The 24,663-nt window shown below is 39.1% G+C and overlaps 1 protein-coding gene across 4 annotated transcripts in view; it reads left to right on the forward strand.

Moving 5' to 3' along the window:
• FGF12 (fibroblast growth factor 12) overlaps positions 1–24,663 on the forward strand; it is a 558,339-nt gene that overhangs the window by 303,841 nt on the left and 229,835 nt on the right. For all 4 annotated transcript variants that reach the window (XM_080652333.1, XM_080652334.1, XM_080652335.1 and 1 more), the window contains one exon: positions 21,380–21,490. In XM_080652333.1, the coding sequence (XP_080508459.1) occupies positions 21,380–21,490 (111 nt within the window). The remainder of the gene's footprint in view (positions 1–21,379; positions 21,491–24,663) is intronic.

Raw genomic sequence — 24,663 nt, forward strand, 5'->3', positions numbered from 1 at the left:
CTGGGAGCCAGGCGGCAGCCCTGCCTCCCTATGCCGCTACTGGTCTCCCTCTTCGGGGCAATCAGTGGGGCAATTGGTGGGGTGATCGAGCTCTGCCCACACCCACCTTGGCTTGGCGCTGCCTGTTCACCTGCTCCACCATCCCGCCACAGTTCCACTCTCATTGGGGTCCATCAGAGCCGGCAGCACCTCCACTGCTGTCAGCTGCCAGCACCACGTCAACAATGCCCGCCATGTTCCGCACTGCCCTCTGGTGGTCAGTGCACATCATAGGGAGTAGTCAAACTCCCAGTTGAACTCCTGGTCAAGGGGACAGTTTGCATATTAGGCTTTTATTATATAGGATTATTGACTATTTTCCCTATGTTGTACTTTACATCCTGTGACTATTTTTATAACTCTCAATTTATACATGTTAATCCCTCCCCCATTTTTACCCATCCTGCAGACAAGGAATCTACCAGATGCAAAGTTAGAAACAGGCTCAAATCTTTCTCAAACAATCAAACAACCTTATCACCATCTTCAGTCATTTGTCAGTGTTTTGTTTTTTTAAAATATATTTTTATTGATTTCAGAGAGGAGGAGAGAGATAGAAACATCAATGATGAGAGAGTATCATTAATCAGCTGCTTCTTGCAAGCCCCACACTGGGGATTCAGCCCACAATGCAGGCATTTGCCCTGACTGGGAATTGAACCATGACCTCCTGGTTCACAGGTCAATGCTCAACCGCTGAGACACACCAGATAGGCAACTTTTTATTCATGTTCAAACTTAAAACACTCTCTATTTACTTTCAACTATTCTGCAGGTATCACTCAGACCTTATATCTTTCTAATCTGGCATTTATCTTCAGCAATAGCAATACTGCTCTTGCCACAGTTACTAATGACCTTCACTTTACTATATTTAGTGGATGTTGTCCATTCCTCATTTTTGTGATCTCTTGGTAGCACTCAACACTGCTGGTCCATCCCACCTTTTGAAATATTGTTTGTGCTCATCTTTCTGGATTTTACTTTCCTCCTTAATTAACTTATCCTCTTTTATTCCATCATTGGAGATTCTCAAGGCTCAGTCCTGGGACATAAACACAATGTATTCTCATGGTTTTACTTCTCAAAAATCAACTACTGCCACTTGTATATCCTTCGTAAAGGCTCCTATCTGAACTTTAAATCTGTATATCCAACTCCCACTCTGTTCCTCAAATTGAAAATGCCCCAACCTGAATTTGAGGATTTACTCCCAAATCTATTCTTCTGTTAGTGTTCCACTTATCAAATAATGGCACCGAAATCTATCTTGCTTAAACCAGAAACCTGGGACTCATCCTTTACTTGTTAAATAAGGTCTGACCACAGAGGCTTATCTGGGTCCAAAGATGGGTGAGAATGACCACTTTTAAGACTGCCTGTTCACCCTTTGTTTTACTTTCACACTAGCATCTGACCAGTGCAAAGAGTATAGGATATAGGCTGACATGTACTGTTCCCCACTGCCACTCTAATATATCACAGAGGCATTCTGAGCTCAATGTAGCTTACAAAGAGAGAGGGATCTTCATTAGGTCAAGAAGTATAAACTCTTGGTTTTACCTTTCATGTCATGCTGGGAATCTTATGTTATTTGGAAGTGGGGAGATATATGCATTAAGGTCTATTCTATTTTCTTACTTGCACTGTCTATTTTGACTGTCCTCATGCATCTCCTTCTCTGCCCACATGAAATTAATAACAAAGTCAAGACAATTCTACATCCTAAACTACTTCCTGTTTCCAGAACACTGTAATCCAAATTGGCCATCTCTTGATTCATCTACTGTTGTTACTTTCTAACTCATCTCCCTACCTAGTCTTCTGTTCATTCTTGAACTTTTAAAATATGAGTTAGGTCTGGCCGGTGTTGCTCAGTGGTTGAGAGTTGATCTAGGAACTAGGAGGTCACAGTTCAATTCCCGGTCAGAGCTCATCCCTGGATTGCAGGCTCGATTCCCAGTGTGGGGTGTGCAGAAGGCAGCTGATCAATGATTCTCTCTCATTATTGATGTTTCTCTTTCTCTCTCTCCCTTCTTTTCTGAAATCAATAAAATATTTTAAAAAATGAGTTAGATTGTATCATCTTCTTGCTTCAAACTTTTCTATGTATTCTCATTATTCTGTGCAAAAGCTAAAAGTTTAAAATGTAGGTATTTCTTCTATATGGTAATTTTTATAATCCGGATTTTATAATTACATATATTGGATTAATACAGTTGGGAAGTTCATCCATATACATTATATAATTATGAATTATAACTGTTACATAATTATAATTTATTTGGGTTGGTTATTTGCTCTAGGTCCATAATAGCAAAGGAAGAAGAAATAATTATATTGCTTAGGCAAGCTAGCAGCTTTCTTTGTGCGACTTTGTGCTTTTTTTATAGTAATACATTTTTTATTGCTACAGGCAATAGAGAGGAAGATAACGTCAGTAATTGGTAAGAAAAATTCTATTATTCTTGGACAAAACATACATAAAATCAAGGACTAGATTTGTACAGTGCTGTTCATGTTTTTACAGCTATGTATTTGAATTGTTGCTCATTGACATATATAGGAAAGGGGTGGCCATCCTGGGTATAGATGAACCACTCTATCAGTGATTAATTGATAAGAAAGTACAATAAAAAGTGTACCCTAAACTTCCTTTTCCATTGTCCTATATACCTTCTGTTTTTTTTTTTTTTTTTTTTTTTTTGTTGTTTTGTTTTTTCAGTCCAGAGTTTCCCAGATGACTCTGCGCTTTCTGACTACTTTCAACATGGTCTCAACACTCCTGACTCACCTGGAACTATGTTCCATACTCTTAGTCTCTAAACTACAGCCACACTTTCAGTTGTTTAAATTAACTAAAGTTTTTTCTGTCCTTGAACCTTTTCTTTTATACTGCTGCCCTTGTGTGGACTGTGATTACTTCTACTTCCCACATTTTCTCTCACCTTCCTGCTCCCTCAAGCTAATTCTTTTTTTTATTTTTAGGACTCATCTTCAGTGTTATGTCCCAATGGGACACATTGTTGACTTTTCTCTTAATCCATTCTGGCTGCTGTAATAGAAATACCACAAACTGATTGGCTTATAAACAACACACATTTATTTCTGGGAGGCTGAGAAAGCCAAGATCAGGGTGTCCATAGATTCGATATCTGGTGAGGGCCTGACTCCTCATTGATAGCCATTTCCAGCTATGAATTCACAGGGTTGAATGGGGAGAGGGATTTCTCTGGGGTCTCTTTTATGAGGACATTAATACAATTCATGATAGCAGAGCCTAATCAGCTACCAAATGCCCTATCTACTTAACTTTGGAGGATAAGATTGTAACATATGAATTTGGGGAGGATATAAACATTCAATCCACGGCAACTCCCTTGAGACTAAGTAAGGCTGATCCTTTATCCTTCATAGCAGCCAGGACTCTTCAGAGCATTTCCATATTTGTAATTAATTAATTATAGAATTATTTAATTAAGGCCTCTCTTTCCCATTACAGGGTCAACTTCACCAGGGCACTGACCCAAATTGTCTTGTTCACACATGTATTTCTTGGCACCATACCAAGGCCAGAGTGTTCGTGGAAGGAATGGCCAGTGTAAGGATGCAGAGAAAGGAGGCAGGCAGGCTGTAGGCTTAGGATGTAATTTTTATCTTGCATCTTCCATTAACGTGTACTTTTGAGAACATATATGGTCTTTGGTCATCTCTACCTTTTTATTCTAAAACTCATATTATGAGTCACTGATACTGTTATTGCTTTGTGTAGCAGGCACTTAGTTGCTGTTTGGAGAAAAATATCTATCAAGGTGTGAACCCCTCCAGAGCTGTGCTGTCCAATATGGTAATCACTAGCTAATGTGGCTTTTGAACACTTGAGATATGTTGTAATTGTAAAGTGCACAGTGGATTTTGAGGACTTAGTATAAAAATGTAAACTATATCTAATAAATTTTATGTCAATTACATATTTTGGGTATATTAGGTTACATAAAATATGTTGACAAAATAATTTCAACCATTTATTTTCCTTTCTTAAATGTGGCTGCTAGAAAAGTTAAAATTACCTATATGCCTTGCATTATATTGTCTTTGAGTAGCCTTGGCCTAAGTATAGAACACAGATCCTAAGGGAGAGGGAAGCCATCCTGGTGAAATGAACTGAGTGCCTTCAACAATGTTGTGCTAAGAAGTTGAAGAAGTTCTACTGTATTCCTTAATATAATTAGAGGCTGATTTTCCAAAATTATTTTTACTTTCTCCCCATGATGAATAGAATTACTGGAAATGAACACCATTTTTAAAGTAACATCACCATTATTACCTTCTCATAGTGATTCATAGTTCAGATTATTTAATTTCTCTTGTGAATTTCAACTCTGATAGCCTCCACCTCTGTTTCCTCTACCAGATTCTGGAATGTGGTTTGGTATGTTTTCACTTAAGTAAATGAAAGTTAATACAAAGTTTCATTCTTTGAAGTCGCGGGAGCGTTTTCCCGATGTGAAAGTGGATGTTGAAGTCAACTATAAATTATCTTGCAACCAATATTAAGTTCCAGAACTCTGAATTCCAAGAAGATGCCAGTCCATTAAGCAAACAGATGAAATATGCTTTCCCCAAAGGTTTAGCTGCAGCACAGTCAATTGTAACTCTTAATAATGAGACAAGAAGGGGAAGCTTGGGCACCTGGAACTGATACTGCACATTGCCCACTTAATTACTAGGGGATATTAATTATTATTGCTTAAAGTTGGAACTGATTTAGTGTTCTTACAGATTTCTGGCACCACCCTTAATTTAAATCTTGTTATTAAATTCTGGCTTTCCCCCCCTAAGCACTAAGCTACAAATGGTTTATGTTGTATACCACTGTGGTGTTTGAACATGTTCAAATATGCATAGTTCATGGTACCCAATAACTAAAACATAATACAATAATAAGTCAAAAGCTATATGATTACCACTATTATTGTCTTAATACCATAGGATAAATATATAAAAATAATCTTGACAATCCAACTCCTTTAATCTTACATGAGAAAACAAGTAAATTGCCCCGTTGGCAGAGCAAAGCCTAGAAACTTAAACCTTCTCACTCGTAGCCCAGTGTTCTTTCTTCTGACTTCTGAGAGTATATTGGTGCCAATGTACAGTGAGCAGAAATTAACATTTTTTAACTAGGAAAATAAGACAGTATCCTTGGGTATGTGAAATCTAAGAAAAATCCATAATTATTATTTGTGTATGCACATATGTGTGCATGCATGTGTGTATATGAGTGAGTGTGAGTGTGATGTATATGTGTGAAAATATTAGTATTAGTTAAATGTGGAGGGTGAGCTCATGGATATTTGAGAGTCAATAGAGAATTTGGTAGCCTGAATTGCGGGTTCTGGAGGCAGATTTCCTGGGCTCAAATCCTCAAAGCCCTTTTACTTAAGAAATGTGGGACTTTTGGCAGTTACTTCACTCTGTACCTCAATCTCATCATCTATTAAAAAATAAGTAGTCTCATAGAGCTGTTGTAAAGATTGCAATGCATTGTGTTTTACACATACAATGTATAAGCACTTATTGAGAGCTATTGTTATCTCTGTCTTTTTCTCATGATTGAAATACTTGCTAACAAGAGAATTCAAATAAATGAGAAAGAATGAGTATGTAAAATTATAATAAATCTGCAAATTGTAGTAAAGCTAATCTTCACCATAACTTAAATTAAAATTATGGATCAAAATTATTTTCTGGCACTTCAAGAAGTTTTTAAAGCCTCAATATCAAAGTTAAAAGAGAAAATCTCATGAATATTCAAAATAATTTGGTTTACCACTTATGACAATCAAATGATCCATATGGGAAATGAGTCATTTTGTGCAAATACATACTTGCAAAGAGATTCATGTTTATTCTCTTATCCAGACATTTAGAAACAAAGGCAGAGATTCTAAAATTAAACCACTTTCTTATAGAACAAAGTGCAACGTTTTGAAACATCAAATAATAAATCTTTTCCTATTTTTGGTTCTGTAACACATAGATAAAATTTAATGTACATTTTAATGTTTAGTTGTTTTTCCAAAAAACATGAAAATTAAATATTTTATTTGACAAATCATGCCTTTTCTTATTAGTATGTATCACATATAAATGGCAAACTGCTGACAATTTTTTCAATAGGTGTTAAAGCCAAGTGGCTTTCTCTGAAAAGTTTTGGAGAATCATTAGTTATGGATAGATCAATCCCTGTTGTATTGCACCCTGAATATACTTTTGTAGAGTTGTGCATGAGATAAGCAGGCTTTCAGGTCTCTGGAATTGGAGGATTGGCCACCCTTGAGAGTATTGCCTTGGTACTGTTGTCCGAAACCACTGGTTCATGTCTTTTCCATGGAATTCTCTAGCTGTGTAGCTGTAATGGCCCCTCATCATCAGGCACAGTGCCAGTTCCTTGTACTTGTGTTGCAGTTGCTTTTACGTTGTCTCTGAGAGCCTCTCAAAGTCAATTGGGGTATAGTATATACTCGTTATTTACACCACAAGTGTGTCATCCACTTGGATAAATATTACTACTTTTCTTTTGTGTGTTGTGATGCTAGATAATACATTCATTGCATTGTTATAGTTTGTGTAGATTATATTGTATAATGAAGTTTAAATAACTTTTCTTAATATACAGTGATGAGAAATGTAATTTATTAAAATACTTTCTTCATTTTCAGCTGTAACTTACTGAAAATAGCTTGTAAGTATCTGTTTCTACTGATGAGTCCCTTATGTTTCTGGAATTCTAGACTTGTAGCCACTGAACTGTTCCCATGCTGTCATTTTACAGATGAAAGCTGAAGGCCAGAGAGATGAACCAGTTCATTGTTTACTTCCTGTGCTGTGCTAGTGGGCACTATGCTAAGTACTGAATATAGTGTGATGGATAAAGCTAACATGGCTTCACTCTCATGGATACTACAATCTAGAGGAGGAAATAGACATTAAACAAATAAAGAAAAACAAATACCTAATTACAAATTGGGATAAGTATTATGAAGGGGAAAAACATAGCACATTGATAGAGATATGAATATGAAGGCAGGTTAGATTGAGGGGCTAAGCAAGACCCCTTATAAAGTTATATTCAAGCCGAGACTTGAATCTATCTTAGGGAGAAATAAATCCAGGCAGGGGAAAATGCATGTATAAAGATCCTTAGGTCTGAAGAGAAAGAAGACATGTGTGCCTAGAGTTTCATGAGTCAGGGAGAGAGGACATTTAGATGATGATGCGTTGACAGGAGCCAGATGGGTGCATAGCTCTCCAGGCCATGCTAAGGGTTTGTTGTTTTATTGTAAATGAAAATGAAAATGAAAGCTGTTAAAGAGTTTAAGCAGGAGAGTGACATGATCCAATTTATTTTGTAAAATATCTTCCCTATAGTGTGGTTTGGAAGGGGAACAGAGTAAGAAAGAGTATTAGTGAGGAGGCTGGCTGTTGGAGGACTCTAGCCAGAAGTTGTTGGTGGCCTAGACAAAGGTGGTGGCAATGGGGATGGAGAGGAGCTGACAGTTGGTATCAGACCTCAGGTGTCAGGATCCCCCTGGGCCATGCTTCCCACTGTAGCACACTGTTTGGACTGAGCTTGCCACTGAGTTGATGCTGATTGATGTGCTTTTGGAGCTATGAATTGTTTTTTTTATGGAAACTATTATTACCTCTTCAACTCACTCTGGTTGATGCTGCAAATTTTTCTTGGTGAATGCTATTAAAACAAATGATAGACTAAGGCCACATTTTACAACAATAGCATTTACCTGCAGGTAATTTATATGCGTGGTGTATGAGGGAATTCCCCAGGCTTGTCAATCTGGATGAACAGATGTCCTCTGAGATAAAGACAGTTCTAGGACAGATCCAGCATTGTGCAGCTCCTCTCCTCTCAGGGAACTGCCATGCCTATGCTCTCCCAAATAACCCGTCCTGGTCATTTACTTCTGGTGCCAAAAGATATGTCTCTGAAAAAAGGCTTTGAGATCTTGAGAAGATTTTTCTATTCCAAGTGAGATGCTTTTATTACAGAAGAGTTTTTGTATGCATAGCAGTGTCTACATCCCACCCCCCACCCCCCTTTTTTTTGTTTCAGGAGGCCAAAAGCCATGTCTTCAACTCCAGTTTAATGTTTTTCCCAGTCCCTTTATTCCTAGTCTCTTGCTTGGTAGGGTTTCTACCATTGGTGTGGGCCAATCACAGTTAAGGAAGAAGGGAGAAGTATCAGCATGTTAGCCTTTTTGAAGAGACAATGATTGACAATGAGAAGGTGTAAGGAGCAGAAGGATCTGGTTCCACACCTGGTTCTGGCATTTATTAGCTCTGATTTAGAGCATGTCACTTAACCTCTGGAAGCTCCAGTTTCCTAGTTTATAAAAAAGATCCAATGATAGGGCCTATTTAAATTATTTCTGTGAGAGTTCAGAGAGATGATCCATATCAAATCTCTCTTATGTGGTAAATGCTTGGCAATTATTGCCTGTGAATAAAACTCAGGAGAATTTGCCCATTGCTACTGCTCCTAACCATGGGTCTTCGTATCCACATTAATACTGTCTGAAAGTTAAATCTACCCTACGAGCATGATCACTTCCTGGTCATAGTATAACACACTATAATGTGCATTCCTTTTTAAAGTAAATTTATTGGAGTGATGTTGGTTAATAAGATTATATAGGTTTAATCTGTATATTGCATCGTGTGCCCACCATCCAAAGTCAAATGTTTTTCATTACCATGTATTTGATCCCCTTTACTCTTTACTACCCCCCACTGGGTAGTCTTAGATAAGAAGCAGGTCCTATTCATTCAAACAATTTCACTAAAAGCAAAGTATGCCTGTGCACAAAGAAATGAAGTAGTTTTCTGGATACTATACAGCTAGTTTGGCTGAGGGCCAGGATACCTCTGGGAGGTATGAACTATTTTATTTTAAGGGGCACAGAACAGAAGGGCCCTGGTGCATTAAAAAACCCTGAAATCAGGGATCAGAAGATGTGTGCCATGGGGTTCCCCTCTCCCTGCTATTCTGTGTCTTCATCTGTAGAATTAACCTGTACTTAGATCATCCTGACTAGCTTTTCTGACTCTAAACTCTTAAGAGTATAGGACTACCTTCATGTTTGAGATGTTGTGTGTTCTGAGTTCTCCAGACACAGTTGTCAGTTGACTAGAAGGCAGTGTTCATTCCAGGTCTACTTCCCTGGGTGATAAAGACCAGAGAGTTGTGACTCAGTGAGGTTGACTGTAATCAACAGCCTCTTCATGAACAGAAATCACTAGAAAGGCAAATAAATAATTTGGTTTGCTGGGAATGCTCATGTTATGATTCCTTCACCCTCACATTTCAATGGCATTCCACACTTAACCAGGGCTTCCTTAGAGGACTAATGATTGATGGGAACTTAATGACCAAGAAGTCACACATTTTTTTCTGGAACTGAAGGGTGTCTACACATCCTGTCATCTATGAAGCACTGCCATGCACTGTCAGGCCTCAGGCTGACATCGTCTCTTTACTCAGTGCCACTGCCTGACCAAGGCCATTATGATGTGTGATGGGTCCTTAAGTGGCTTCCATGACATGACCAAGTGCCACCTACTCTAATTCACCATCTCTATTGTTCCATAATTTGGCTTGCTAACATTCTGCCCTCATCATATATCCTCAGACTTAAATATCTTCAGTGTTTCCCCATTGCCTAATTCTGTGGTACCCAGGTTTCTCCTATCTGAAGTGGGTGGGGCAAGACAATTGTGTGGAGATAAACTATTTTAACTTTTGTTTATATTTACACTGGTATCATTTGAACATTTCAACGTTGATTTATAATATACACAATATATGGAGAGGTACATACATGCAATTTATAAATAACTAGAGGCCCGGTGCACAAAATTCATGCACAGGGGTGTGTGTCCCTCAGCCCAGCCTGCACCCTCTCCAATCTGGGACCCCTCGAGGGATCAGGCCTACACGGGCAGTTGGACATCCCTCTCACAATCCAGGACTGCTGGCTCCCAACTGCTTGCCTGCCTGCCTGCTTGATTGCCCCTAACTGCATCTGCCTGCCAGCCTGATCACCCTCTAACCACTCCCTTGCCAGCCTGATTAATGCCTAACTGCTCCCCTGCCAGCCCGATTGCCCCTAACTGCCCTCTCCTGCTGGCCTGGTCCCTCCCAACTGCCCTCCCCTGCTGGCCATCTTGTGGTGGCCATCTTTAACCACATGGGGGTGGCCATCTTGTGTGTTGGAGTGATGGTCAATTTGCATATCACCTCTTTATTATATAGGATAAATATACGTTTATGGAGGTGAGAGTTGTAAATTTTTTATAGATAGGGATGTATGATTAAAAGAGTTTGGAGCTCATTGGTTTAAAGGATAAGTAAAACTTATATTTGCTTAAGGCAACCTGAGTGTTCTGGACCCATATTATTCTTATGCTGTCACCTCCAGCCAATGAGTACACCCCCTTATTTCCCCACACCCTGGCCTCACCTATCTGCTTGACCAGTCCCCCTGGGCCACTAATCCTGCCGATGCTGCCTATTTATTCAAGGTGAAGTCTAGTGTGTTGTTTTATCATCAAAGCTTTTCTCAACTGCCTCTTGTCCCAGAACCCACTATCCCGGGTAAAATTAGCATCCCCGTTCTGTGATGCCAAGGCATTTTGTTGATTCCTGTCTGACAGCACTGTTCATGTCCCTGCTGTAATGTTAGTTGTGTATGTGTCTCCCTGACGAGGCTGTGGGTACCTTCAAGGCAGGAATTGCACCTTATTCATCTTTGTACCCAGTGCCTAGTGCATGTCAAAAGTCGATAAATGGTGTTTGAGTTATTTTAAAATTTCATGAGCATCTTATAGAGTAGAAACTGTGAGGGAGGGGGCTAATGGTATTAGGAATAAAATTGGCTCAGTACAAAAATCCCAGCCTTATGGGCATCGAACATCCAAGCTCAATTTCCCTGCCCTGCTTCCCCTGTCTTCTGCTGCTCAGTCTGCCTCAGTGAAGAGCATACTGGGGAAAAGCACATCCTTTCTTTCCATTTAGTTTTGAGGTAGCATTAAGGTTAAGGATTGCCTGTCTCAAGGTCACTTGATTCCCACTGAAGTTCCAGGCAACTCGGGCCTTTGGAAACTATGCAGTTTATGAAGGATGTTGCTGTGCTTGTCAGACTGTTCAGTGTGGAGCGGCTGAAGCTGAAAAGGTGAAAAAAAAACACACGCATTGAAGGCCAGAGGCATTATATTAAAAGGCTGTAACAGCTTTCTTACAAATGAGGAGCTCCTCTGAAAGTCACAGGTGACAATGAAAAATACTAGATATGACTTATCTCCTTTCTTTCAACATGTGAACACTCCTCACCTACCCTGCACCTAGCACTGTGTTATTGGTGGGAGGGAGTGATGAATAATTCAAGCTCCCTGCCCTTGAGCAGCTCCTAGTTCAGTAGCAGAGACCTCTGCATAACAGGCAGCTGGAACCCTGTGGGGAGTCCTCTCCTAACCTGTGCCCAGGGAGCTCTGCAGAGGGAGTGATTAAATTTCCCTCAGGGTGTCAGGGAAGGCCCCATGGAAGAAAGCTGAGCTCAGAAGGCTGAGGAGTTCTGGGCTGAGGAGGAAGGCAGAGGTTGTGTTTCAGGGGAAGGAAACCGCATCAGCCAGGGTCTGAAACAAGCATTGGCAAGCTTTCTCTGTGAGGGGCCATTAGTAAATATTTCAGGCTTTGCAGGCTATAAGGCCTCTGTTGCAACTACTCACCTCTGTTGTAGCATGATAGTAGCCAATGGGTGAATGAACGGGTCTGGCTGTGTTCCAACAAAACTTTATTTACAAAATTGGCAGGGGCAGGGCTAAAGTTTGCCAACTTCTGGTCTGGAGGAAAGCTCTTCAGAGAGCCTCTAATCCTAAGCTTCCTAGTCTTTTTAAATATTAGGATTACTCTGCACTTGCTGTTTCCTGCACTTGGCATGCTCTTCTTTTAGACATGCCCCGTGGTTGGCTCCCTCTCCTCATCCAGGTCTCTGTGATGTCATCTTCTAGCTACTCTGTCCATAGTAGCAATGCATCCCCTATATGCTCCATCTGTTTTAATTGCTTTTGTTTTCATCAAAACACTTACATGAAAACCGTGTTATATATGGATTGTTTATCTCTTTCCTTATCTACTAGAATGCAAGCCTCCTGGCTTGTTCTCTGTAGTATTCAGTGCTGTGCTGGAGCTGATTATGCTCGCCTCATATCAACACCACCTCTGCATTCAGGGATGTCAAGTAGTAGTTTTAACTCTGCAGTGGTGAGGTATTTACACCATAGGAATAAGACTCATGGAAATAGAGTTTTGGGCATTTTTTTTTGAGAGCTGGTGTAATAGCACACCACTGGTTATCACCTGTACCTAGAGGAATACCCTCCACAAAGCCTAGTGCTCCATGAATACTTATTTTTTGAATGAAGTGTGCTTAATATCTATTGGTTGAAAAAATAAATATGCTCGATGGATAGATGCAATTATTAGCAGTTTACCAAGATCCCCATGGCTCATTGTGAGTAGTGACTGCTCGTGGTGTCTGTCACCTTTATTTGATGGATGGAGAGACTGAGGACTCAGACAGGATGGGACTCTCTCTACTTCACAAAGCAGACTCTGCTAGACCATGGGGACCAGTCTCCTCCTGTGTTCTGTTCCTGCGGGTGCTCCTTTCCGTGTGTGCACTGAAGTCTGCTGAGTGAATGAGGAGCCTCTTTAACTGAGCAATATGTATTTGTAATGGATTCCCACAGCTCAGTGTGGTTGTAATTTTTTCAGTGTGTTCAAAAGCCCCCAAAATTTCCATCTGCTTTCAAATGTCTTACTGTATCTTCTGATTTGTCTGGGAATTTGATTTGTGGTATGTAAATGTGCTCTAGTTTCTATCCTTTAGCCGGAAACATATCTGTTTATGAACAACGTCTGACCCTAATAGTCTAATTTTGAAATCTGCAGCAGTTGAGGCCCCAGAAGCACTTGACAAAAATCACATTTAACAGCCTGTGCAATCTCAGTTCCTTTAAGTGGCTAACATTCCACCTTCAGATTGAGAGCCCATTTGTAAACCCAGAAACTGATTAAAAAGCCTCAGCAAATTACTGCACAATTCATGTGTAATAGTTCCAAAAATCTTTGCATTTTTAGGATGCCTAGTTAACATCTTTTCAATTCTCTGTCCTAAACAAACTAAAACACAGAAAAGTGAGCTTGTATTTAGCAGGCCATCTGGTTTATCCAAATGCTTTTCAAGACCTTGGGTTGGAGAGGACCTTGCACGGTCATGCAGATGCCTTAGCCACTGGAGGCATCCATGTCTTTCACTGCTGTTCTGACCTGTAGTTTTTCTGCTTCCCCTGTTTGCTCCTGTGAAGTGGTATAGACCCTACTCTTTCTTTAGACAGCCTGTTCTTTGTTTGCATACAATTTACAGAAAGTTCTCTTTCACCTGCTTTCTTGTAACTTTCATCCTTTGGCCCTAGTTCTATGCCCAAGGAGCCACTTGGGACAAATTGTTTTCTTCTTACTTCTGCCTGCTCTCAAGAAATAGGGACAGCTCTCAGGTACCCCAGGTCCCCCCTTCTCTGGGCTACATACACACTGTTCATACAGGCATTCTCCATATTACAGCTCATAGTCCCCTCTTTATTTGGCTCCCTTTCCTCTGGACATGTTCCAGTTTTGCTAATGCCTTTCTTCAAGTGACTGAACAGTGCTGCAGAATGGCTAGGACCATAGACTTTTAAAAAAATATATATTTTATTGATTTTTTACAGAGAGGAAGGGAGAGGGAGAGAGAGTTAGAAACATCAGTGAGAGAGAAACATCAATCAGCTGCCTCCTGCACACCCCCCACTGGGGATGTGCCTGCAACCAAGGTACATGCCCTTGACCGGAATCAAACCTGGGACCCTTGAGTCCGCAGGCTGATGTTCTATCCACTGAGCCAAACCAGTCAGGGCTAGGACCATAGACTTTTGAGCTAGATCTTTCTCTGTAGTAACTAGTTCTGTAACCTTGTGCAAGTGGAGTAGCTTTTCTGAGTCACATTAATCTCATTTGAACAATGAAAAGAAGTACCTTGCACATTCAGTTGTTGTGAGTACTAAATAAAAATGTAGTAAAATCATCAAGAGAGTGTACTAAATAGATATAGAGTAGATGGGTTCAAAATATGGCCTTTGTTTTCATAAGTGCTATTAATTCTCTGAGTATGGTTTCCAGCACACACAGTTTAGATCACTATTATTTATTTATTTATTTATTTATTTATTTATTTATTTTTACTATTATTTATTTTAGATTGGAGTTTACATGTGGGTATTTTCTTTAAGTTTGGGTGCAATCCTATCTAATAAAAGAGTAATATGCAGATTGACCATCATTCCAACACACAAGATGGCTGCCCCCATGTGGACACAAGATGGCCACCACAAGATGGCCAGCAGGGGAGGGCAGTTGGGAGGGACCAAGCCTGCAAGGGAGGGCAGTTGGGGGTGATCAGGCCTGTAGGGGAGGGCAGTTAGGGGTGACCAGGCCAACAGAGGAGGGAAGTTGGGGGCAAACAGGCTGGCAGGGGAGCAGTTAGACATCAATCAGGCTGGCAGGGGAGTGTTTAGGGGGTGATCAGGCTGGCAGGCAGAAGCGGTTAGGGGCAATCAGGAAGGCAGGCAGGCGAGCAGTTGGGATCCAGCAGTCCTGGATTGTGAGAGGGATGTCTGACTGCCCGTTTAGGCCCGATCCCACTGGGATCAGGTCTAAATGGGCAGTCGGACATCCCTCGAGGGGTCCCAGATTGGAGAGGGTGCAGGCTGGGCTGAGGGACACTCCCCCGCCCCATGCACGAATTTTGTGCACCGGGCCTCTAGTATTATACATATTATACTTTTGCACAGTTTTATATAATCTGTTTTCTTTATCACCCTACACTCCAATAACTGATGCACAACCAGGTATCCCTCCCCTTCCTTCTCCCTTCTTCTCTACCTTATTTCCCCCTAACCTCTCGCTTGTGCAAGATATTAGTTATATCTTAACACTCACTTTGGACCTCAGATTTTCTGTTTTTTAAGTCTTTGATGTTGATGATGGGAGGTATTTTGATGAAGGAAGATAGTGAATTCCAAGGTACTTTCAATTTCCAATTTTACTTTATTTTCTTCCATCTGGTATTCATCCTGAGATATGTGATCAGGGCCCCATAGTTCCAACTCTGTTCTGAGTTTACATTATAACCAGGGAACTGCCCCTTGAAACCAGCAGGAATGTCTGGATAGCTGCTTCCAGTCTCAGCTTTTTTAAGTGATTTTGAATTCAAACATTTTGTTAAAATTGCTCTGTCATCCTGAGCAGAAGCAGTGATGAATATGAATTCTTAACATTTTTAAATTTTTTAAATTACAGTTTACATTCAATATTATTTTATATTAGTTTCAGGTGTACATCAGAGTGGTTAGAAAATTATATAACTTATGAAGTGATCACCCAGATAATTGTAGTATCCACCTGGCACTATACACAGTTATTAAAAATTATTGACTTATTTCCTATGCTGTACTTTACATCCTCATGACTATTTTGTAACTACCAATTTATACTTCTTTTTAAAAATATGTTTTTTATTGATTTTAGAGAGGACGGGAGAGGGAAAGAAAGATAGAAACATCAATGATGAGGGAGAATTATCATCGATTGGCTCATAGGTTGATGCTCAACAACTGAGACACACTGGCCAAGCCCAATTTGAACTTCTTAATCACTTCAAATTTTTCATCCAGCTCCCCAATATCCCTCACCCCCATGTGATAACCGTTATTTTTTTTTCTGTATATATGAGTCTGTTTCTGTTTTGTTTGTTTATTTTGTTCTTTAAATGCTACATATGAGTGAAATCATATGTTATTTGTTGTTATCTTTTTTTATTAAATTTATTGGGGTGACATTGGTCAACATGAACATATAGGTTTCAGATATGGGTTTCTATGTTACAAGATCTGTATATTGCACCATGTACACACCACCCAAAGTTAATTGTCTTTATCTTTTTGACTTATTTCACTTAGCATAGTACTCTGTAGGTCCATTCATGCTGTCCCAAATGGTAAGATTTCATTCTTGTTCATGGCCAAGTAATATTCTATGTACTACTTCTTCTTTATCCATTCATCTATTCATGGACACTTGGGTTACTTCCATATTGTGGCTATTTTAAACAATGCTGCAATTAACATAGGGGAGCATATATCTTCTCAAATTAGTGTTTTGGGTTTTTTTTTTTTATATATATACCCAGAAGTGGAATTGTGGGTCTTAAGGTAATTGTATGAGGAACCTCCAATTTGCAATCCTACCAGCAGTGCAGGAGGATTCCTTTTATTTTTATTTTTAATATATTTTATTGATTTTTTTTTTACAGAGAGGAAGGGGAGGGAGAGAGAGTTAGAAACATTGATGGGAGAGAAACATCAATCAGCTGCCTCCTGCACACCCTCCACTGGGAATGTGCCCGCAACCAAGGTACATGCCCTTGACCAGAATCAAACCTGGGACCCTTGAGTCCGCAAGTCTATGCTCTATCCACTGAGCCAAACTGGTTAGGACAGGAGGATTTCTTTTCTTCACATCCTCCAGCCAACAGTTATTGCTTGTTGATTTATTGATGGTAGCCATTCTTATAGATGTAAGGTGATATTCATTGTGGTTTTAATTTGCATTTCTCTGATGATTAGTGCTGTTGAGCATCTTCCATATGTTTTTCATATGGCCACATCTGTATGTCTTCTTTAGAGAAGTGTCTATTCAGGTCCTCTGCCCATTTTTTTTTAATTGGATTGCTTGATTTTTGATGTTGAGTTGTATGAGTTCTTTATGAATTTCAGATATTAACCCCCTATGAGATATATCATTGGTGAATATCTTCTTTCATTCAGTAGGTTGTCTTTTTGATTTGTTGATGGTCTTCTTTAATGTGCAAAAATGTTTTTTTTTTAATGTGGTCCATACTTCATTCAGATTTCCTTAATTTTTACCTATTTGTTTTCTACTAGTATGAGGATCCCATCCAGAATACCACATTACCTTTAGTTAACATCTTTTCTTAATCTACTCTTGGCTGTGACAATTTCTCAAACTTTCCTTATTCTTGATAATCTTGACAGTTTGGAGGGGTACTGGTCAGCTATATTTTAGAAAGTCCTTCAGTTGGAATTTGTTTGGTGTTAGACAAAGGTTATGAGATTTTGGAAGGGACATCATAGAGATAAAGTGCCTTTCTCATCATATCATATCAAGGGTACATACTGTCAACATGATTTATGACTGTTCATGTTAACCTCAATTACGTGACTGAGGTAGTGTTTTTATTTGTCAGATTTCTCCACTGTAAAGCTACTCCCAACCACTCCACCCCCTTTCCATATAGGAAGGAAATCACTGTGTACAATCAGTCAAAGCTTATTTCTTATTCACCTAACTATTTGATGTGGGTATTTATGATGGCTGTCTTTTCTCCACCGGTTTTTCAGGGGCTCAGAATTCTTCTATTTTGCTGCATCCCTTACAGCTTTGTCATCTAAATCCAGCCAGTGTTAAAAGAAAGAAAATTTGGAGGAGAATATTTGCTTTTAAAATCCATGGCCTGAAAAAGACACACATAACTTTCACTTACATTCCATATGATACTCATGCATCTGCCAAACCTATCTGCAAGGGAGGCTGGGACATATGGTCTAGCTGGTGCCTAGAAAAAAGAGGAAATTAATTTGGGAGAAAAGCTAACAGTATTTGCTACATCATTTCAGAGTACAAAAGATAACAAATCAACCCCCCCTCCTTATAATAATATAGTCACCAATGAATAAAAACAGAAAATGGAAAAACATAATCTTAGAATCAAGAGACTCATAAAATTGAAAAAGAGCTTAGTAAAAAATGTAATCCATTGAGCCTATTTATCTTATGTCACTATGACCTGTGAACATTCACTCTACCTGCATGTCAGCATTTGAGAACCTCTGCCATATATTATGCCTATTCCAGACTCTACATCTTTCCCAGAGTCTACCATGCTGCTTTTTGCCTCCCTCCATTTTTTTTAATGTCTGAAATGTCATTTCTCTCTCTCTCTTTTTTTTCTTTTTTGGCCTGTGATAATTCTACTCACTTTTCTAGTGACAGATGAGATTCCTTCATCCAACCTCGAGACAGAATTATTCCCTTGCTCCTTGGTGCCATCATGTCACGCTGCTTCTATCCATTATTTAACAGCTATCCCACACTAGTATTATATATCCATGTGTTTCATGCATTACACTGGGGGCCCTCTAAGGACAATCAGGTTTTATTAATCTATTAGACCCCTATGAATAATCTGACAAATAACAAGCATGTGTGGTGAGTGCATCCAGCATATTAGATGTGCCAAAAATTGGTCTCACTTTTGACGCCCTTTCTTTAAAATACAACAAAACATATCCCCCCAATTATAAAAGTGATCCTCAGTTATGATCACCATGCTTTTATAGAAAAGGTGATCTTGAGCTGAACTTAGAATGGTTGGTAGGGCTTGATAGATGGTAATAAGAGGTAATAAGGATACAGACCTGTCAGGTAGGTGATACTGTTTTCTATGACACATCCTAGGTTCAGGACATTTGTTCAATGGATGGTCAGCCCTCCTTTGAAACATCTATAGTGCAAGACATTCACTTTCATAGATCATCACATCATTAAAACTTAAACTTGGAATTTGTTCTGGCTCTGCTCTTGAGCAGTGCGGGATGGTATAAAGGCCCAATGCTCATTATCTTGAACAGGAGTAAGCAACCTGAATTCTCAGGGCCCCAACAGTGGGGGTGGGGTGTGGATAGTTTCACTATAGCAAAAGACATGTTTAATTAGAGCTACAGAAAAAGATTATGGAAAAAAAAACAATCATTTGCAGGCATTAATGACTCAGCTTCCATGCATTTCATAACCAACAAAAACATGAGTTCTTAAAGTGACCGTATCATGCTGAATAGAAAAAAAATATGAATTATATGAGTTGTCCCTTTCCTTCTATCTTTTTATAGCCTCTACTCTTAGCGTTCTGTTTATTTTAATGACTTTACAAACTCAATTACTATTTTATTAAAACAGAAATCAGAAGACAGAGTCTGTTCACAGAATACTCCTTTTATCTCACACGGCTTCTTTGATTTTGATGGTTGAAAAATTAGACCTTCATTTGTATTTATACTCTGATGTTTTTTTTTCAGTTCATACTATCACATATGTTTATTAATTTGAAATTCTCAATGATTGTAGTTAGAATAGGAATTATTTTTCCTCTATACAGATGTGAGAACTGGGGCTTAATACTTGCTAGAGACCACTTGACAATTGTGGTTCAAAGCTGGGTCTTCTGACTGCTAAGTGTGCCACAGCAGGACCTGCGGGCAATCAGTTAGCCTCATAGCAGAGGGAGATGTATCCTTTTACTTCCCCTAGTTATGAAAGTGATTCTCACTTATGACCTCCAAGTCTTCAGTGAGGAAGTGGTCTTGAACTAAACCTGGAAAGGTTGGTAAGATTTGATAGATGGCAGTTGGGGTATAGAATTTTTTTTTTTTTTTTGTAGTGAGGTTAGCTAGCTCCATGCTCTTCCAACATGTCCCTAGTAGGCCCTTGGAAGCAACACATTGAAGATGTACACATTTCTTGATTTCTGCCACCACGCAGGGCAGAGGATTCTAATGTACACAGTCAATAGAGACTCACAGGAGGGACCTAAAGTTCATTTACTTTAACTTTTAGATATTATTGGTGAGGAAATTATGCTCCACAAATTAAATAAATTTACCTTACAAAAATAATTATAGTTATAAATCAGTATGGCAAATTTTCAGTTCAGTTCTTTTTTTTTTTTTTTTAAACTCTCTTTCCTCATTTCCAATTTTTTAGGCATTTTTCCTGATTCTTAGGATTGCTTTGAACAGGACATGTTTATACAGGCATTGCCTCATTTCCCCAAATATGTGTGATCAAGTCATATGTGCAGAAGTGTAATCATAGACAAATGCTATAGGGAACAGATCCATTCCCAAAAAGTTAAATTCATTGAATCCTTGACTAGAATTCTTATTTAGACCTGAATGTGAATAAATGTGTCCAGTTTAACACACATTTCCTAGCATATTGCATGACAAAAAAGAGATTCAGAGTGAATATTGGTTGAAAAGTGGGTGAAGGAATGAAGTTGACTGTCAGTTGAAATTCGGTGATTGTCCCTTTGAGGATAACATGTTGCCACTTCAGCAATCATATGTTTTCCATCTTTACCTCAATCATATGTTTTCTATCTTTGCCTTGAGAAGCAGACTTTTTGTTCTTATTTTTATGAAATAATTAGGGCTACAAATGCACTAGAATAGTCTAAATTTTGCTCAGCACTGAAGTAGAGATAAAGATGGCGGTGATGCTATAGAAAATGGATTGTTGCTGGCAGTCAGCACCACAATGAGAAGCATTAAATATTTATTTTAGGGGATGTACAAAAATCCAAATGTGGTTTACAAAGTTCAGTTTGATGGTATTCATAGGTAGGGAGTTTTTAAAAGCTGAGGACCATCCACTTCAAGTTTGCAATAATTAGAGAAATATGAACAAATTGATTTATTTTGGGGCTGGAAAAATGACTGTAGTACTGGGTCTCCATTCTGGTCAGGTATTCACTGAAGGTGAAATCTGTTTCCACATACTTTCCTGTGACAACTCAGGGCCATGCGTTTTGCTCTTTCCTATGGTTCTCATCCAAGCCATTTTTTTCTGGTTGAACTTGGCCAGGATTTCAAAACCTAGGAGTTTCTCATGGATAGTTGACATTCAGCAGAAACCGAGGTCTTCCAGGAGCCAATTATTACTGCTGGAAGTTTAAGAACTACAGGGGCAGTTTGGTCTAAACAGTGATTCTGGAATGGGAACATAAACTTACAGTCAGACACTAGATGCATGGGAGAGAGAAGTAATTCACTTTTTAGTATGCCTCTGTATTTTGATAATCATAATTAGCTTTTATTTATTTACATTTGGTTTTTTGCTGCATAGTATTATGGTCCTGCTTCTAGAAGGAATAAGAAGTGAAGTCATGTTCCTGAAGTGTTCCCTTTCCAAATACTTATTTTAATATTTAAGCCTTTGGCATTTATGCATTTACTTAGAAAATGTTTCTGGCAATTTTTATAAACAAAATACCTATTTGAATAATCATTTCTTTTTGTTTTGCAGAACCCCAGCTGAAAGGAATTGTGACAAGGTTATTCAGCCAGCAGGGATATTTCCTGCAGATGCACCCAGATGGTACCATTGACGGGACCAAGGACGAAAACAGCGACTACAGTAAGGAACATTAGATTGTTGCAATCCAATCACAATGAAATGTATAGCCCAGTATTATAGTCTTAAAGCATGGCCAGGCTGCCTTTGAACTATTTACCTACAAGTAAATGGGTGTATTTTCCTTTATTTTTCTTGCTATGATTCCCTATAGCAAAGAGACAATAAGGGAGAAATGTTATGTACTGAATGAGAAGTTAGGAGGCCCAAAGGAGTTCCAACTGATTTTCCTTCCATTCCAGTGTTTGTAGTCTGGATGATAAGTATTCATAGAAACAAGGCAGAATTTACAGCACAAGACAGTGTTTTCAATCCTAGAACTAAATAGTAAACATGTTAAAATAACTCTTAGAACATCATTTCAGGCAGACCAAAATTACTTCTTAATATAAATATTGGATGCATATGTATATTACATGTTATTTTATTTGGATTTAGAAAAAATATATTAAATATATTAAAATAACATTATGATTTATAGCATATGTGATAATAACAAGATAATTAATATTGGTGGACCTGAAACTTTGTTTATATTTTTTATATAAAATACCAGATATTAAAATATTATCTATAATAATGAAAGCATAATATGCTAATTAGACTGGACAGGCAAATGACCTTCTAGATGTCATTCCAGAGGAAGCTGTGGTGGTGGGGGCCAAGGCAGAGGCTGTTAGGGGTGATCAGGCAGGCAGGCAAAGTGGTTAGGGGCAATCAGGCAGGCAGGCAGAGTGGTTAGGGACAATCAGGCAGGCAGGCGAGCAGTTAGTGGTGATCAGGCAGGCAGGCGAGTGGTTAGGGGTGATCAGGAAGGCAGGCAGAGGCAGTTAGGGGCAATGAGGCAGGCAGGCAGAGTGGTTAGGGGCAATCAGGGAGACAGGCAGGCGAATGGTTAGGAGCCAGTGGTACCAGATTGTGTGAGGGTACAGGCCTGGCTGAGGGGACTGCCCCCCCCCCCCCCATGCACGAATTTCATGCACTGGGCCTCTAGTTAATAATATCCTTGGAAATCATTTTTAACTAATTCAACCTTAGAGTTGATAAGTTTAGTAATTCAACAAAGTCATCAAGTTTTAATAAAGTATATTTTAATTTTGGAAATATTTGGAATACAAACCTTAGCATAAGGATGCTCACTGTCATCATACCTTTCATTTTCTGCATAATGATATGCATATACTGAGGAAAATTTGTGTTCTAAAATTATGTGGGGTGCCATAGTATTTTCTAAAGTTTATCTGTATTCACTACTAGAATCTTACTTTTGAGTGTATAGTAAATGTTTATTAAATATATGTCCAATTGAATTTGTCTTCTGACGGATATGATTTTGTGGTCACACTGACAATCTACCAAAACATAGATTGCATAAGGTAATCTAAGAAGCCTGATATTTTATGATGAAGTATATTTTCAATTAAAAATAAACATTTGAGGAAAGATCTACAATTCCTAAAGTGTGAAAATGCTCTCGTCCACCCCTTCCAAATTATTCTTTGTTCATTTAATATTATACATTACAAAATATGAATTACACTAAAGAAAAAATCTTATTATAAAGAATTCTATTCCAGCTTTCTCCAAAGTAGTTGATTAGCTTATTGTGGTTTGCATTGTTGGTTTGTGTTTGTGGGTATGCATTCTTTAAATTATTCACATTTTCAACTGAGGACAGAAGAATGAGGATGGTTCACTCTCCATGTAGGATTTCCAACTATTGCATCTGCACAAGAATATGGATTTAGTAAAGCAAGCAACAAGTGTAGATGGAAAGAATCAGGGAGATCACTAAGCTGTGTCACCCATGCTATCTCTGAGGTATCCCTTGATCTCAGTTTATTTTTCTATGAAATGAGGTGGCCAGAGATGATAACATTAATATCCTCTCTCAGCACTTTCCATCCCGCCTTTGAAAAATATTGAAAAACTAGAAATTGATAGATTCAAACCCCAAGTAAGTCAAGTAACCATAGTCAATTCCATAGGATGCAACTGTAACCCAGATAGTTGCCCTGTGGATGCATCCAACTTATCATGGGGTAGGGTAGAAGGCCAGATGAAAGTGTGGACTCAGCTAAGACAAATCCTTTCTTTACTCTTGCTAGAAAAATAATTGCAAGTGCTTTCTCTGCTGATGCTGGGTCAATGGCTAGTGTAAAGACATGCCTATGCACATATGTTATACACAAATACTTATATGCAGAGTGGGGCTAAAGTAGATTTACAGTTGTTTGTATGGAAAATAATACAATAATTCATAAATAATAAAAAAGAATAAATTCTGTGTTTTCCATACTCACAACTGTAAACCTACTTTTGCTCCACCTTATACATATATATATATTCACATAATGGCATTATCTATAATAATAAAAGCATAATATGCTAATTAGACAGGGCGTCCTTCTGGATGACCTTCTGGATGAAACTAGGGCTACGAGGGAAGCCCGGGTCCCGGGTGCTAGAGGGAAGCTGGTCCCGGCAGCCAGGGGCAGGAAGGCCTATTCTTGCACAAATTTCGTGCATTGGGCCTCTAGTCTATATATACAAAAGTCCAAGTGACCAAACAACTGAACAACTAAACAACTGAATGACTGATCAACCAATTGATATGACACACATTGACCACCAGGGGGCAGACACTCAATGCAGGAGCTGCCCCCTGGTGGTCAGTGCGCTCCCACAGGGGAGCACTGCTCACCTGACAGACAGGCGCCAGCCACTGGGCTCATGGCTGGCAAGTGCAACTGTGGCAGCGCCAGCCTCTCCACCTCCACGGCAGTGCTACAGAGTAATGGTGGCCACGCGCATTGGGGCCAGGATGAGTGGGAGTGGTGCAGCACCCAGCCCAGGCTCGGGCTCCTCCCCAGTTGCCTGCCACTTCGCTCCTATTACATCCCCCGAAGGGTCTCAGATTGCGAGAGGGCGCAGGCCAGGCTGAGGGACCCGGCTGGTGCACAAATTCGTCCACTGGGCCTCTAGGGTATAATACACACACATCCACATTGAGGATGATACATTTTGTCAAATACTTTTAGAACCTGTCTAAATTTACAAATTTAAAATATCTTGTTTTTTTATTAAGATATTGCACACAATTTTTGACATTTTTGGTATTAAAAATATTTTAGATGTACAAAATAATAAGACTAAGATAAAATCAACTGGATACC

This window comes from Plecotus auritus (assembly GCF_963455305.1).
Source record: "Plecotus auritus genome assembly, chromosome: 2".
NCBI lineage: Eukaryota > Metazoa > Chordata > Mammalia > Chiroptera > Vespertilionidae > Plecotus > Plecotus auritus.